An 18,339-nucleotide genomic window follows, 5' to 3' on the forward strand; every position below is an offset into this window, starting at 1 on the left:
TCTGTATCAGCTGGGCCACAAAGTATTAAAGGGTAGCACAGCTGTGAACTGGAGACTTAAAGGGAGAGCAGCATCCTCACCCACCTGGAGGTGAGCGTGGTGGAAAGTGGATTAGGGACCAAGATGCAAGATGGATCAGGGCCGCCATCCACCCTCCCAGGACAAAGCTGGGAAAGTTGGTGAGATGTTTTTGAGGGGACAGTGTTTTTACACAAAATTCACACTATTTCAAATTGCTGCCTCGGACTCATTTGAACAAACTCTAATTTTTTGGTTATTTAAGTAAACTCTATTGGGCTTAACTTGCAAACATGTAACTTGAACAGTTAAAGGTAAAATGACCTACGTAATACAAATTTGGATTTTTATTTTGGATAAAGATTTTGGATACATCTTCCTCTCCCAACAAACTTCTATTTTAACTATTGAAAGAGACCACTTTCTTCCTTTATGGTAAAGATGCTAATGAGAAGATAAATGAACAAAAAAGTAGATCAGAGGTGGAGGATTAAGCAAACGCAAAATGTGACAATTGTCAGTTTCTGAAAAATGGAAAATTACCATCTTGGCTTATTAATAAGCAATGTTCACCTACTTATTTATTTGGATAATATTTATTAAGTACCTTTGATGTAACAGATATTGTTTTAGGTGCTGGGGATACAGGTGAGGAGAAAAAAATCCAACCTCAAAGAAACCTACTTTCATGGAGTTTATGTTTTAACTTCAGAGTTTTGCAAGTAAATGGTAGTTGCCTAATAAGCTACAGAATCAGTGTTCGTCTTTATATTCACTGTATTATTCTACAATATTGGAACATTTTAGGACAGGATTTGGTTCTCAGATATCTGAGTTTCAGCTCTTTGTATCTGTCCAGAGCTTGTCCTTGGCTACCAGGAAAAGCCTAGGAAAGGCAGACTAAGGTGCCTGCCACGGGTGAAAAGACAGAAGAGTCAAGTTTCCTTTACTGGGCATCTGGAGGCTACAGAAGGTACCGGGATTCTTCCATAATGCTGGTCAAACTCAGTTCTGCTGTAATTGGGGCTTACTTGTTTGAAACTGTTGTGTTTTGGGTACATGACCTGGCAGGGGGGATATCGAATCAGTGTAAGAAAAGAATTGTGCAATAACTTAAGTGTATTTGGAATAAGATTTTGTGACAATCTGTATATTTTCATAGTTTTATGGTTTTATGACATCAATCACCAATATTTATTAGACAAACAAATACAACTAAACCAGTGCAAAGAGAAGATCTTGGTGCCCGCCTAGTCTCACTTTGAAAGGTAGAGAAGGAAAATAAAGAATCATTTTTACAGCACTTTAACTTTTGAATGGAGGTACCTGCTGACATCTTCTGTTTCTTCCTTCATTACCTGCTTTTCTTTTAATTTGGTCCTCTTGAAAAGAATCAAAGTAGGGGCTCTCCAGGAGTTGGGCACAAGTTAACCTGTCATCTGGATTCATCCTCAGACACTCTTATGGAAGACGGGAAGAGCAAAGAAGATATTAAAAGAGGACCCTGTTTTGTTACTGTGCCCAAAAACTCTGAATAATAATTTGGTAGAGCAAATACGAGTTTAGAAAATCTTCAAGTTTGTATATTATCCAGTACTTGGAACTTGTTAATAACTGGAATTGCTCTTCTTTTGCCCTTTCAAAGTCTTTTGAGGGTACATTTGATGAACATTCAATGTCTCAAAGGGGGTAAATGTAGGTCAGGTGCGTTTCACCAATGACATTTCTTTATCACTTGTCAAAGCAAATAGTTTGTAGGGCTCCACAAAATGTGGTCCCTAGGCCAGCTACATCAGCATCACCTGGGAACTTGCTAGAAATACAAATTCTTTGGTCCAACCCCAGGCCTAATGAATCAAAAGCACTGGGTGTGGGGCCCAGCAATCTGTGTTTAACAAGCCTTCAGGGTAAATCTAATGCCTGTTCAAGTTTGAGCCACCTGAGAATGGATTGGGCTTACAGGGCTTGACCTACCCTCCACCAACCCCTCAGGGGGTTTGCTAAACTGCAGGCGGGTCAGAACAACCTGTCCAGAACAAGGTTGGAGAATTAGACTTCCAGGACAGGGCCTGCAGAGTGCTGGGTTAGGGCAAGTCAGAGCAGTGAGACAGGTAGAAGGCAGGTGAGGTCCAGTGGAGCAGTGGTAAGGGCAGTCTGAGAGCTCAGAGGTGTCGGCCTCTGAGTCTCAGGGGGACTCATACTGAAGGAATCCAGCACCCTGGATAGCACCTGGGTAGTGACCAGCGCTAGCACAAAGGCTGGTCTACAAAGTTGACTCTAGGTCATCCAGATGGCTCTACTTTCTAGATCAGAAGAGTTTCAAACTAGGCTGTTTATCATAATCACCTAGGGGGAGGCTTAACGATACAAATTCCAAGGTCCTATTCATAGAGATTCTGCTTCTGTAAATCTGAGGTTATTTATTGGAATGTATATTTTTAAAAAGCTCATTCTGATGAGTAGTCATTCTGATCAGTGGTATGGAAGTCATTGCTATAAATATAACTTAATTGGTTGTTAAAGATAGATACTCATACTAGTATCTCCATCCCTATACCACTAAAGGCTTTCAGCGTCCGCACTGAATGGAAGAGGCACACTTTCTAGCATGGCCTCAGTTGGTCAAGCATGAATGGCATACTGGTCATAGATGAGTTTCTTCTGCTTTTTATTAGAATTTGTCCTTTGTTTGACTATCTCTTTTGGCCCTGGTACAGGGGCTATATTTGGTGTCTGCATGGTTCTGATTCTGCCTATCTTCTACTGATTTTTTTAAAAAGCAATTTAAAATTTTAGTTAATCCAGTGTATCCAAAATGTTATCAGTTCAACATGTAATATTTTAAAAACTATTAATGAAACATTTTATATTCTTTTTTAAAGTAATTTTCATAGAAATATAGTACGGCTCAATTCTAATCAGCCATATTTCAAGTGCTCAATAGTAACATGTAACTAGTGGCTACCATATTGGACAGCACAGTTCTTTTTATTTTTAAAATTTTTATTTTATTTATTTTTAACATCTTTATTGGAGTATAATTGCTTTACAATGGTGTGTTAGTTTCTGCTTTATAGCAAAGTGAATCAGCTATACATATACATATATCCCCATATCTCTTCCCTCTACAGCACAATTCGTTTTTTTTGTTTGTTTTTTTTTTTGCGGTACACGGGCCTCTCACTGTTGTGGCCTCTCCCGCTGCGGAGCACAGGCTCCGGACGCGCAGGCTCAGTGGCCATGGCTCACAGGCCCAGCTGCTCCGCAGCACGTGGGATCCTCCTGGACCGGGGCATGAACCCGTGTCCCCTGCATCGGCAGGCGGACTCTCAACCACTGTGCCACCAGGGAAGCCCTACAGCACAATTCTTGATCTTCAAATTTAAGGAGTACATTTATCCTCATAAATTTCCATAGTCTTGAATATACTGACTTAACAGTCAAATTTCGTAATGAATGCAGAAGTATGGTGGTCTTCATCATGGCAGACCTTAATTATACTCTTTCATCTTCTACTAATTTTAATGGATATGTTAGAAAGATTACTGTTTAAACCACTGATGTTCCTTTAACTGTAATTATTTTACAGTTCCTTAACTGTTTCAATGACTACATTTTTACCTTGGCATTATTTGCCCTACTGTCCACCCCCCCTAAGGTTACCAGCTTCAATCATTATGACTTGCAGTCAATAATGGTTATAATTGATGCTTAGGTACCTTCATGAAATTCAAAGCCACAGGATGCACATCTGAGAACTTTTCTTCAAGAGTTTCCTAAAAAACAAAGTAAAGCATTTCAATGTTACCTAACAACAAAGTAATGGATATTTTAAATATATTAGCATTAAGAATACTTTGGAGAAAGACCCCCTAGTAGGTTAGATTTTGAAGATTTTTTAAATTCATATTTTTACATAATTTTACACTACTGTATAGTGTAATGGGAAAAATTGAAGCTATTAACTTCAGTGTTTTGCAATTAGTGTTTGGTAAATGTTTGTGCTAAATGTCCCCTTCTGAAATCCTACAACAGTACCCTAATATCTACTTATAGGGATGCCTGATCTACTTACAGAAATGCTTTGAGCATTAATGAAAATACACTGAGCTGCATAATTAAGAGCACTATGGAAAGCAACAGAATGATAAACACAAAATTCAGAATAGTAAGGGGGGAAGATGGGATTGAGGAAGAGTACATGGGGAGCGAGAAGCTTCCAAGTCAATGGCAATATTCTCCTTCCTTAACTAGGCAGCAGGTACATGTGAATTTGTTGTATTTTAGTCTTTAAATCAAACATGTTATATAAATAATCTTTTGTAATTCAACCTCTAGACTTGTAATTCAACTTTTAACCTCTTATTGTATTTGTTAAAAGCCTTAACAAATATACTAAAAAAGAAATCCAGTACATAAATCAAGGTATTATACGAAATAAATTTAAGATGAACAGGGTGTTTAGAGAAGTTGGGACCACCTGAATCTGATGGTTCACAGGTGCCATAAATCATGACCTGGCTTTGCAGACTCGCCCCACCTCCAGCACAGCTGGAGCGTGGCACAGGCTTCCCCTGACAGTCCTTTCATTCTACAGGCAGAATCTAGATCATACAGGGTTTTAAAGATCATAGCCCAAACTTAGGTAACACAGACAGGAAATCAATGACTACAGAGAGTAAGAGGGTCAAGTAGTCATTGGTAGGTTCCCACAAAAAGGCAAAGACCACACAAAGAGTGTAGAGGTGATCATTGTGGTTTGCAGTTTTGATTTGGATACAATGAGGATCATTTTGTGGAATGACCTTCCATGTGGAAATATATGTTGTGAAAAAATAGTTTCTATTGATTTGAGCTTTGTTTCAGAAGCTGAAGAAAATAGAGAATGCATTTTTTTTTCAAAATAGAGACAACTATGATAAGTACTGTTTATGAGAAAATAATTATTTCAGGGCAAGGTACCAGAGTGTTTTGATTAAAAGTATCACGGGGGCTTCCCTGGTGGTGCAGTGGTTGAGAGTCTGCCTGCCGATGCAGGGGACATGGGTTCGGGCCCCGGTCTGGGAAGATCCCACCTGCCGCGGAGCAGCTGGGCCCGTCAGCCATGGCCGCTGAGCCTGTGCGTCCGGAGCCTGTGCTCCGCAACGGGAGCGGCCACAACAGTGAGAAGCCCGCGTACCACACACACACACAAAATAATAATAAAAAAAAATAAAAGGATCACGGTATTTATGAAGGAACTAAGCATACTTTCACTTCCAAATTTAAAATTGAATTAATCTTTGAATACATAGGGCAAGTAAACTTTTAAAGCATTCTCCTGGCTCATTTTATGTAGTTTTTACATAGTTTTTTTGACCTGTGTCAGCGTGTCGTAAGGAAAACAGGAGCCCAAAGCACAAACATTAAAGAAGAAACAAGTACCCCTTTAAAGAAAGTAGCAACACAAATAACAAAACACCAGAATCGAGCAATTTACCATATCTTCTGGTTCAGGAATACTGATGCCATGGAAAAATTGGTTACTTTTAAAGATAGATTGATGTCTTGGGATTAGTTTTCCTGTTAAATACAAACCACATAACTCATGAAAAATTTACTAAAATTAACATAATCCTTAAATGGTTAACTTCTGAGGTCCAGATATGAAAGAAGTACTGAGCCTGATCATTCCCTCCAGATTTGGGTGGAATGGGTCATTGCAAAAACATACCTTCCCAGGTAAGGTCAATGCTCCCAAGGAACTCTCTTTGCCACACATGGTTTGGTCTGCCATTCAGCTGCCACCAAAAGAGGAGGTAAGCAAGTGGTCTGGAGGGCTTTACACATATGATCCCATTTAATCTCATAACCATCTCACAATCATTGCTATTTTTCATTTATACTGTCCCAGTCAGAGAATGAGGCTCAGAGGTTTGATCAGCTGTCTAAAGTCACACGGTCATTAGGTGACAGACCCAGGATTCAGACTCATTCTAACATCTGCCTAATGTAAATTTCCACAACCTTGTAGGAAATCAATTAAACAGCATAAGCTTAAGGTGTGGCCTGTAGTGATACTCTACCCCACACTTTTCATGCTGCGGAATTCTCCAGCAGAATGTGTTGGGACCACACAGGGAATTGCATCAGACCAGACAGCAGTAGTTCCCTTGCCCAGCAGCCATGCTGCCAGGAAAGCCTATGGGAAGGGATTAATAAACACCCATCACTTTGTTTGCATCCATGCTGCTGGCGTAAAGCTGCAGCTGATCTTTTGGGTTATGTTCTCTTCCAACCAGGTGGAAGTAGACAAGTGCTGAGGACGCTGCATCGTGATGAAAGCTCATGAAAGAGAGCATTTGCGTCCATTCTTATTCTGCACTTAACTAGTTGTAGGACTTTAGGCCACTCATGGAAGCTCCCAGAGCCTCAGTTTCCTCATTGGTAAAACCAGGCACAATGAAAAATGTTATAATGTCCTTAATGGGCTTTTCTTAAGACTGAAAGAGATGGTGTGTGTGAAAGTAATTTGTAAATTCTTAAGTATAAAGAAGCAGATTTGAGGAGTGGCAACAGAGGCTGTATAGCCTGCAAAACCTAAAATATTTACCATTTGGCCCTTTATAGAAAAAGTTTGCTGACCCCTGTGCTAGAGGAAAGGGGAAAATTCCTCTTTTACAGAGGATAGAAAGTGCATTTGAGTAAATATCTTTAGAGTAAGCTCTATGCAGCTGACTCATATCCTTAGCCCTATCTTAGGCTGATAAGGTAAGTAAATGTATAGTTTATTCCATGGCTAATTGACTTGACTTGGAAAGGCATCTGAAAACTCCTCACTGACAGAAGTTATGGCTCTACACATTGAGAAAAGGGTTGGGCTTTGGCTACAACCCAGAACAGCCATCCTGAGTAGCACTTTGGAGAAGAAAGAAAGGTCTTATTGTTCATTACAGTGACATACCACTACTATAACACTTTAGCAACTCTGTAAGCCATAAAATGCAACTTATACCCAGTGTTCTGATTATCAGATACAGTTGGTCCACATCTGATTTTCCAGGCCACAGTGGCTGGCCTGTCAGGAGCTCTGCAAAAACGCAACCGGTAGCCCATACGTCGACTGAAGAACCATAGTGGGTATCTACCACAAGAAGTTCAGGAGAGGCAGGAATGTACAGTGGAGAAAGAACAGCCTTTTCAATAAGTGGAAGCAATTATACCCCAATAAAGATGTTAAAAAAAAAAAAAAGAAGGAGTTGAGGAGCTCAGTACCATCTTGTAGCGACATAATCAGTGTAGGCATCTCCTGGAACTGCAAATGCGTCAGTCAAATCAGGTGGGTCACATTCTCCCAAGAGAGGAGCTACTCCCAAGAGCAGTCAGGCATTCAGATCAGCTTTAGTAATTCTCAGAAGCCACGATACTCCTAACAGTTCATGCAGTGAGGCACTAATCGAGTAAACAGTACTCAGATAGTAAATTCACCTTCCCCATACTATGTATAAAATAGATAAGCAATATACTGTACAGTACAGGGAATTATACCTGTTATCTTGTAATAACCTATAATGGAGTATAATCTGCAAAAATACTGAATCCCTATACTGTACACCTGAAACTAACATAATATTGTAAATCAACTATATACTTCAATTAAAAAAAATTCAACTTCCAAAGGTACCTTAGCTAGTTAACATCTATATAATCCTAAAAAGAGAGGACCGGGGCGAGGGGGTAGGGAGAATTTCTACAGTGTAACTTCAAGTATAAACCAGCCTCCCAATGCATTGTCAAGTCACTTGTGTTTGGGTCCTATCAGGATATTGATTATGTGTATGCCCCCTGTGCAGTGTGTCTGTTGTTAATGCATGTTTTTTGCCTGCTGCACAGCTCTAGATTCAAGGAGACACCATTATTTGTCCCCCTTTCCCTTGGTTCCTCCCTCTCTGGGATGACTTCTTTTTTCTCAGCACTGTCTCTGAATCCTCTCTGTCATTTTCTGTTTACTATCCTCATGTCATCAGCTCCACGAAGTTTTTCCCAACCACTTTAGACCATGTTAATATCTCCCTCCAGGGAACCATCTGCCTTTTCCCTTTAGTACTTTATTGCTAGTCATCTTGTATTATTCTTTTCTTTCTTTTACTTCAGGTTATAAGTGCATGAAGACCAGAAATGCATCTTGTAGTTCTTTTCCTTTCCTATGGGGCAAAGTACATAAATGTGACATCCAATAAATTGTAGTTGATTGGATGGAGGTGAAGTGTGAACTGATGTACTGACTAAAAGGTTACAGTGAAATTTCCCTTTTTGAATAATAACAATATAACAATCAGCATACATTCAGTATCTAAAGTAAGAATTTTAACTGTATCATTTCATAATCATCTGAATTGGATAAGTTAGTAAAAAATTGCTACTTACTCAGAATTCGTGCAAACCCGAAGTCGCAGATCTTGATTATTCCTTGCTTAGTTATTAGAATATTTTCAGGTTTTACACCTCTGTGAATACACTGTAAGAAAATATTTAATTATTTCCCCGAGTCATCAAGACAACGAAGCATAATGAACATTTAACTATTAGTTTAAATGATAAACAAAGCCTGTGAGATAAACACAAATATGGTTTTGCTTCATTTTTCTAAAAACTTAAATTGCCATTTTTTTCATTTGTAAATCTTATACCAAAAGAAAAAAAAGTTGCTATATTAGGAAAGAAATTAAAATAATTATTGGATAGGAAAACTGAAAAAAATATTTTTGAGAAGGCAGTATCATATAATTATTTTTTCCACTTTTTACTGAGCCCTATTTAAACAGTAAGAGGTAAAATCCTGAATGAGACAACAAGGTCCTACTGTATAGCACAGAGAACTATATTTAATATTCTATGATAAACCATAATGGAAAAGGATATAAAAAAAGAATATATATATGTATAACGGAGTCACTCTGTTGTACAGCAGTAATTAACACAACCTTGTAAATCAAGTATGAGGTAACCCTGAACGAGGTAACACTCAGAGTGCTTCTAATAAGAACGGCTGCCCCCCAAGAATCACAATGCAGGTTGCACAAATATTGCAGATTGGAGAAACTGGAAAAACGTTTGAATGACAGCAAAAACAAAATTCATTAGTGACCATCTTATTTCTCATCCAGCTCTATTAAGGATGTGTGAAAGGGAGCTCTATTAATTACTACCCGAGGACAACAGCCCACAACTGTCCTGGGCAAGCTGGGATGTAACGGTCACCTATTAACAAGAGATACCAAATATTCGGCCAGAGGGGATGAGTATCCCCAACTAATCTGCAACCATTAACAGCTTTCTTGAAACGTGACCACAGGATGCTGCTGGAGTTGCCCCTGGGAGAGCGGGTCACCAGCGGGAGGCATTCTCCCCTCCGAGTCCTCTATGTGTGGAGAGCTTACAGCTTGCTGAAACACCCCAGGACCCTGAGTGAAGCAGGTGCTCCTTCCTGGATGTGAGAGGGCTAAGCTGGGGGTGTGGGTGAAGGTGGGCTGAGTGAGCCCCACTCACTATTAGTCCAGAAATGGCTATTCCATGCTGTGGATGCCCCAGGAGAAAACAACTCAGGCCCTATTCTTCAGAACTTTAGCTTTCCAGGTTATCCTCCCTCCAAAGAAGCACGTAGATAAAAATGATGTTGCTCTTCTTGTACAACTCAGCCCTCATGCAGAGCTCTGAACTTTTCAGAGCACTTCTACATGAATTAGTTCATCCTTGCAACAATCCTGTGATTGCAGGTGGCTACCGACGGTCTCCGGATTAAGTACCACAACAATCAGCTCTTTCTGCCTCACTTCTCTGTTGTGCTGTCAGTCTCTTGAAGTATTCCTGTCAAATTGACAATTTTGAAATAATTTTTTTTTTGCTTCTATAAGAGCTATCTAAAAAGAGAAAATGTTGAACCCTAAATTCATTTTGGGTCACAAAAACGGCACTGGTACTAGAAGCTTGTTTGTATTGTCTCAATTACTGTCAACTGTCTCATAATTTGTACAACCAGCAGTTAGAAGAAACCTTTTAAGGCCTCTTAAAAGTCCTAAGGCCCTAGATATTAATTTTTAAAAATACATTGTTAGAATATAAGCCAGCATAGTTTTCATCCTACCTTTTAAAGCAACACACTTATGAAAACTGGATTAACACTTTGCATCATATTCACCTATAATAATTAGTGATTTAATAAGAATAGGTTATATCCCTCAGGTGAGTTTGCATCAGATTCTAAAATTTCTGTACTATATGTGTCATTACTAAGTAAATGGACTTACATTGATACCTGTCTATTGGCCTATTTAAATATGCAAATCCATGTGAAATTTACAGCTACTTATTTTTTTTTTTTTGCCGTACGCGGGCCTCTCACTGTTGTGGCTTCTCCCGTTGCGGAGCACAGGCTCCAGACGCGCAGGCTCAGCGGCCATGGCTCACGGGCCCAGCCGCTCCGTGGCATGTGGGATCTTCCCAGACCGGGGCACGAACCCGTGTCCCCTGCATCAGCAGGCGGACTCTCAACCACTGCGCCACCAGGGAAGCCCTACACCTACTTATTTTCCAACCAAAACATACAAAGGCAAATGAAGTATTGATTATGTCCCAAAGAATCTGAAAAAATTTTTAGTGTAATGCAGGTAAGAGACGCTACAAATAAAGAAGGATAGGGCTTCCCTGGTGGCGCAATGGTTGAGAGTCTGCCTGCCGATGCAGGGGACACTGGTTCGTGCCCCTGTCCGGGAAGATCCCACATGCCGCGGAGCAAAAAAAAAACAAAAAAAAAAAAAAAAAAAAAAAAAAAAAAAAAAAAAAAAAAAAGAAGGATAGATGGAGTATTATATAATAGAAGAAAGAAAAAGAGACTAAAAATCACTGGAACAGTAAGAAGCAGAGTATGGAGAACAGAAGATGCTGAGACATACAACATTCACTTTCTCTACTGCAAAGCTGCACTCAGTGCAAACTCTGTAATGCCTCTCGCAATCAGCTTATTTTCCACCTAAGAGCAAGCCAGTGTAACCAAAACACTTTGATAAACTTGGGTATCATACACAGCTTTTAGCAAACATTGCTTAAACTGGGTTATTGCAGCTGATGTGCAATCTCATTTTTACAATCTCAAAAGCCAGCAAGAAGAGGTATTCATGGTATTTTAAACCTGACCCTTAATTTTAGGAATCATCTCCGGAAGCTTCCCTACTAGAAGTCGCTTCTTTATATAGCCTGAATGGACATCTGAGAAGGTTGTTCTTTGAGCCTTACGGATGGATACTCATAATGAGAGAGGAAAGGAACCTCCTCCCTGACAACTAAGTCATTGATATCAACAAGATGATGATGGATGTTACAGCCAGACATACTCGTATTTTGGAAGTCACTGTAATTTTGTCATTTTGACATGAAGTTCTTTTTTTTTTGGCTGTTCCGTGTGGCTTGCAGGATCTTAGTTCCCTAACCAAGGATTAAACCCGGGCCCACGGCAGTGGAAGTGCAGAGTCCTAACCACTGGACCTCCAGGGAATTCCCAGATATGAAGTTGTTTTTCTCTAATCGATACATCAAATATATAAAAATTCATGAGTTGACAATGATGCTAAATGGTCACTTTAGTTACCTCAACCTAGCCATATTATAGGGTAAAAAAAGAACAAAATGAGTAGGTATTTTCATAAGTCCAGTGCTTCTCAAAATTTAATGTACACATGAATCACCTGGAGATCTTGTTAAAATGCAGATTCTGAGTCATATCTGAACGGGCCTGAGAACCTGCATTTCTAATGAGCTCTCAGGTGATCTCTACAAACCACACTTTAAGTAGCAAGGCCTTAATCCCTTACTACCGTAACCTTCCTTTCTTGGTAGGATCACCACTCTGGAGATAAAAAGGTAGTCATGGTCACCACAGGTTGAAAGCTGGGAATCTTTAGCAACACCATTTGGGTCAGACTGCCTTTTCTATTCTCTGAGAGTATCGTGAGGGCTCCTTTAAAATAAGGAGAGTATAAAGGTTTTAGATGTAGTATTTTAACAACTTACATATGATTTAGATATTTTTTCCTTTGTGTGCATTTTAGACAATAGATTTGTTAAAAAAAAAAAGATACATAAAAGCTTACCACAGCATAAGAAAATGGGATAACCAGAGTTCAGAAGTAATTTCCACGTTGGAGGAAGAAATTTTGTCTGAAAAATTATCCATTTTTAATAAAGGCCATAGATTATAAACTGGAGGTTTTCAATATTTCAAAGTTTAAGGTACAGAACGTGTTGTTCCAAGCAGAGAAAGAAATGGTGGCAGTTGTATTGAGCTACAATAATGTTTGGGTCCACTGGAAATAGTAAGTAGTAATCAGGTAGGTAAGTTGATTGATTGACCCACTCATTCATTCATTCCTTCATCCAGTTATTCAATGAATGTTTCCTGAGCACCTTTTATATAAAAAGATCCATGCTAGGCTAAAGCGATACAAAGATAAATCAGCCACAGACACTGTATTCAAGCTTATAATCAGTACACAGGAAAATGTCTGATTATATAGGGATAATGTACAACACTTATGGTAAAACGAATTTTTAAACAATCATTTTAATTGCCCGTAAAACTCTAGCAACAAACTTAGGTGAACTTGAATACCTCTCAGAGCATGGTGAAAAGCAAGAGAGATGTGGATTCAATTCAGCATCATCTTTAGTAATTATTTGAAAGTACAATTTGCATCATGAAAAACAGGTTTATGTATCTTGTGGACAATATCCCTCTATACTCTATCAATAGAAAATAAAAGCTTCTGACTTATCCTAACAAAACAAACAAACAAACAAAAAAATGTCACTTTCTTAAAGCTAAAGGAAGCTTTCCCTAAGTATTGAAATTTAGTTCCATGATCCTGTACTCTTTTTCAGCAATCCTAGACTACTATGATAGATATTCTGCTGGCATCAAAATCGACCATATGGTAGTCTGTATCCTTGCCTCAACAATGCCTTCGTGTAGGCACCAACGCAAAAGGTCTAGAGTTATTTTTTAAAAACTATCATTATAGCAAAAGCACCCAAGAGCCTACTTGAAGAAGCTCCCACTGGCCTAAGATTTGAACATCAGAGAGAACAATTATTGCAAAGGAATGAAACACATCAAATACATAAAATCCATTCGTTTATAACGACACCCTACACCTCCCCAAAACCCTTCATTGTTCACTCCTGGAGGCTGCTAACACACTGGCTCATCACTCTTGAGTACTGACAAACAAAGGGAATAATCACATATTTATCTTACTGTACTTTACAGTAGCCAGAGTCCATGATGGTAAATTCTTCTCCATAGAATTCCAATTAACAAATGCAGAAGGAATAATAGAATTAGAAAATCACCACCTTTTAACTCTAATGAAATCCTGGAGAGAGGTAATAATTATCTATGAATGCTAAAACGAAATAAAAGATTGACAGGGGGGCTTCCCTGGTGGCGCAGTGGTTGAGAGTCTGCCTGCCGATGCAGGGGACACGGGTTCGTGCCCCGGTCCAGGAAGATCCCGCATGCCGCAGAGTGGCTAGGCCCGTGAGCCATGGCCGCTGAGCCTGCGCGTCCGGAGCCTGTGCTCCGCAATGGGAGAGGCCACAACTGTGAGAGGCCCACATACCGGGAAAAAAAAAAAAAAAAAGATTGACAGGGAAAGTGATAATGGAGGGGATCAAATGAACACCCCCTGAACCCACTAATCTATTTTAAGACAATCAAAAGTGGGAAAGACAACCAGACATAATATATGCCTCATGATGCTGATGCGATAAGTGTACAGCACTACATGTGAAGCATTCCTGTCTAAAAAACTGAACCTGAGTATGATCAAACCTTTGGATACAAACACCAATTTATAGCAAATACAGGTGAAAGAACAAGTTAAGTAACACATAGGAAGCAATCGGCCAAAATGATTTCTATAACACAGGAGTAGTCAAAGTGTGGCTCTAGGACCAGCAGCTTCAGTATCAACTGGGAAACTGTTAGAAATGCCAATTCTCAGGTCGTATCCCAGACCTACTGAATCAGAAACTCTGGGAATGGGCCCAGCAAAATGTGTCTTAACAAGACCTCCTGGTGATTTTGATGTATGCTTAAGTTTAATACCCATGGCTGTAAAAAATTAATGATGGGAAAAAAAAGGTAGGGGAAGGGGGACTGCTATAGAATAAAAGACTTAAGAGACATTAAAAACAAAACAAAATCAAGTGCCATGGAGGGTTACACCTCTGATATCCTGAAAACTTATTTTAATCCAATTTAAAAATAATTATAGGAATCAGTATTGTGGCAAAAAGAAACATTAAGTTTATACAAACTTTTAATTTATAAGGAATGAGTAATTCGATTCTTACAGAAATTGGAAAAGGGCCATGAATAATGCATTACTTTTCCTCATATTCTGTAACTTTCTTTTGTTTAGCTCTTTTGGTCCTTATTTTCCCTCTGTCATTAGCTCTTCAAATAGACCCCTGAGCTAAGTAGAAGAGTCATCATGAAGAAATCAGCAAATACGTTAGAAAATGTTACGTACGTTATGTCTATGACAGAAGTTAAGAGCTTGAAGTGTTTGTCATAACACACTTTTGATTATTCCATCAGCAACTCTGGGGGAAAAAAACAAAAAAGGAAATGAAAACTCCTATGATAGGGTTTCAGCAGCAGAACTGGCAATAGAAATGGAATGGGAGGGGCCTGTCATGGCCAAAGGATGCAGCGCAAAGGGAGTCTGGGAAAATTTTTTTTTTTAATGTTTTAACGAAAATTGCTTTACTACTTTTTCTTTTGGTTATATAATTTTTGCCGTGTAATTTGAAATTTTTACATCTGTAAAAATGATCCATGCTTATCATGAAAATTCAAACAATATAGAAAAGTAAAGAAATAAAAAGTGTTGACTCAAATCTTGCTAGCTCAAAATAATTACTGTAACTTAGTGACTGTCCCTTTAGGAATCTCTGTTTCTCTCCCTCTCTCTGTCTCTCTCTGCAGTTACCTTTTAATATTAAATAAATACATTCATATGGTTCAATATTTTTAAAGTTAAAAGAATATCCATGAAGAATTCTCTCATACCTGCCTTGCTAATCATTTCATCCTCTGCAACTTCCCTTGCCTCTTTCAGAAACATCCTATGCATTGAGGTACAGATACTAATATGTATACATATATTTCAGTGGCCAAGGATTTCATTATATGGATGTATCATAATTTACTTAGTTAGTCCCCAGTGATGAGCAATTAGGCCTGACACGATTTTCATTTCTAGAAGCAATGCTTCAGTGAATATCTAGTCATCCATCTATGGAAGTTGTGCAGTTATCTTTTTAAGGTAAGTTCTAGAAGTGGGATTTCTGGGGCCTATGGTAGGCACATGTTACATTTTGATCCTGCAAGTATGAACTTCAGGTAGACCTGAGACTTGGTTTTGCAGGAAAAAAGACATCCTTGAAGGTTGACCTTCAATTCATCCAATTCATGTTGGTGGTACACACTCAAGCATGTGCCAGGGTTGTTTTATAACAGTTACCTATGCCTGGTAAGCAGGCAGGTACACAGCCAGGGGAGGCTGGGGAGAATAAAGGGCCCTTGAGAATGGGAGGCTGGGAGCTTCTTGCCCCTGAAGATTCCTCACTCTGTGGAAAATATTGGGGAGTGTTTTCCATCGGGGAATTGGGGATCTGGGCAACTTGTATTCTGTTTGGGAGTACTTAGTGTATTTTATGTAACCATTTCTATAAATTGCAGCAATTACATTCCCTTTAACTTTTCTGTTGATGTCTTTCCATTGCTCACATCACTGTCCCAGGATGATGGCTTCACAGTTACATACAACCAAACTACCCTCACTAAGCAAGGTTGTACATATTTACACGCCCACCAAGCATCTGTGCATTTGAGTCCCTATCTCCTCATTGTCTTGCCAACATTCCGTTTTGACAGTGTTATGTTTGCTAAGCTGTGGTTAAAATAAAAAGATATCTCACTTTGGTTTTCATTAATTTCATTTCATTAATTACTAATGATTTTAATTTTCACATTATTGAACATTAAACTTCTCTCCTTTTGTGTATTTTCTGTTCATGCCCTTTATTGCTTTTCGATTGGTCTAGTTACTCTTCTTTAAATTGATTTATGAAGACTCAATGTATATCAGAGTCTACATAGATGCTGTAAATATTTTTCTCAGTGTGTTGTTTGCTTTTCAGCCCTCTTTGCGTAGATGATGTTGTTGTTGACATATTTTCAAAAATCTGAAACCACAAGATTTTTTTTTCACTAAATGTTCTACTGTAAGGATTTTTTGATTAACAAATGTAAAATTACCTAATATTCCAAACACTCGCATCACTCAGTTTTAATATTTTATCATATTTGGATATTTAAATCATGTGTTTAGATCACTTTTTAAAAACTGAACTCATTATCGTGCAGATGGAGCTGGTCTTGCAGAACAGTGGGCTGGCCTGTGTGTGATGCAGGTATGGCACCAGTGACAAGACATGTTAGGTCTGGGTAAACACCAAGAAATAGCAACCACTGAATGGAGGTATTTTGCTCAGAGCAGTTTCCCCATCTCAGATCGCAGTGACAGTGTCAAGCCCTTGGCATCAGTGACCTGGTGGCAGCCTTTTGACTCTAGCTCTTCTCAGTATTGTGAAAGCACCTAATTCTCAGTATTAAGTCCCTTTCCACTTAAAATGTCTAGAGTGGTTTTTATTTCCTATACTGAATTCTGGTATAACTTTATCCTCTCCCTCCTTTACCTAAGAGCCAAGCCTGAGACTACATTATTTATATTTTTTTAATGAGGCAGAAGGAATAGTACAGCCATTTGTGCACAGAGTTCAAACCCCAGCCGTGCTGCTTCCTAGTTTTATAACCTTGGGCAAGTTATTTGTGCTTTCACTTTTCCTGGAATAATACCTCACAAGTTTATTGAGAAGTCTATCCCTTAAGAGCCTGGGTATTAAAACATAGGTTCAGGATATGAGGGTCTGGGGTCAGAAGAGGTGAGTAGATGGGGCTGACACCCAGTGCAAAGACACAAAGAGCCTGAAGAGGATGGGGAGAGGCCCTGAGGTGAGAAAGAGCTGGGAGTGTGGTGGCTAGTGTGGCTAAAGCGTGAGAGTGAAGCTGCTGAGGCTGGCGGGGGGCGGGGGGCAGACCCCCGAGGGCCTTCTCAATCTGGGTCAGGAATTTGCACTTTACTCTAAGTTCAAAGGGAAGTCATTGAAAGGACTCAAGAAGGCAAGTGACATATATAGAGAATGGATTTCTGGGGCAGAGTGGATACAGGGAGGTTAATTCGGAGGCTAATTTAATAATCCAGGTGAGATCTAGTGGTTTAGATGAGGCTGGTAGAGGTGGAGGGAAGGGAGTGGATCTCAGTCTTGGGAGGAGGGCTTCCCTGGTGGCACAGTGGTTAGGAATCCGCCTGCCAATGCAGGGGACACGGGTTTGAGCCCTGGTCCGGGAGGATCCCACATGCCATGGAGCAACTAAGCCCGTGCGCCACAACTACTGAGCCTGCGCCCTAGAGCCCACGAGCCACCACTATCGAGCCCATGCGCCCTAGAGCCTGCGCAGTGCAACTATGAAGCCCACGGGCCTAGAGCCCGTGCTCTGCAACAAGAGAAGCCACCACAATGAGAAGCCCGCGTGCCGCAACTAGAGAAAGACCGCGCATAGCAATGAAGACCCATCGCAGCCAAAAAAAAAAAAAAAAAAATCCTGAGATGAACTGGCAAGAGTAACACATGGCCCTATTCACGTAGAAACAGAACGCTTGTGCTGGTCCACAGACTCTAGGCACCAGGATCCAGTACTGGAACTGGGAATCCAGGTAGGGCCAAGGGTTCAGAGACTGGCAGAACCCTGGTTACTAGTATTAGTAACACCGAATTAGGCATGAAGCAATGTCCTAAGAAACTCCCCAGCTATTGTTGTGAAAGAGGGGTATTTAAGGGCACCTCACAGGAAGAGTCATGGCTTCTGTTCAAAACAGAATCCTTCCGTGATCTCAGATTCCAAGAAGGCAGATTCCATTTTAGGCAAAACAACATTTATACAAAATAACAACTACAAACAAATACCACTGATCTTAGGAAGAGGAGATAGTTATCAAAGAGAATACAGATTCACACAGTGTTCATTCCAGAAAGGTAGAGCACTGCAACATTATTCAGCCACACTCAGAATTTTTCAAGGCATTTTGGAGTGAAATAAAACTTTCTGTAGAAACCAACTGATACTCTGTGTTTAAATAATATACTTTGGTGAGTGCA

At 39.6% G+C, this 18,339-nt stretch overlaps 1 protein-coding gene across 1 annotated transcript in view; it reads right to left on the reverse strand.

The window, feature by feature from the left end:
* Positions 1 to 1,323: 1,323 nt before the first annotated feature.
* Positions 1,324 to 18,339, reverse strand: part of CDKL4 (cyclin dependent kinase like 4) — a 44,952-nt gene continuing 27,936 nt past the window's right edge. Inside the window, 8 exon segments of the mRNA XM_024753537.1 lie at positions 1,324 to 1,478; position 2,236; positions 3,738 to 3,794; positions 5,498 to 5,580; positions 7,013 to 7,167; positions 7,270 to 7,312; positions 8,425 to 8,515; positions 14,586 to 14,658. Coding sequence (XP_024609305.1) covers positions 1,324 to 1,478; position 2,236; positions 3,738 to 3,794; positions 5,498 to 5,580; positions 7,013 to 7,167; positions 7,270 to 7,312; positions 8,425 to 8,515; positions 14,586 to 14,658 — 658 coding nt within the window.

This window comes from Neophocaena asiaeorientalis, unplaced genomic scaffold (genome assembly GCF_003031525.2).
Source record: "Neophocaena asiaeorientalis asiaeorientalis breed wild unplaced genomic scaffold, Neophocaena_asiaeorientalis_V1.1 scaffold171, whole genome shotgun sequence".
Classification (NCBI taxonomy): domain Eukaryota; kingdom Metazoa; phylum Chordata; class Mammalia; order Artiodactyla; family Phocoenidae; genus Neophocaena; species Neophocaena asiaeorientalis.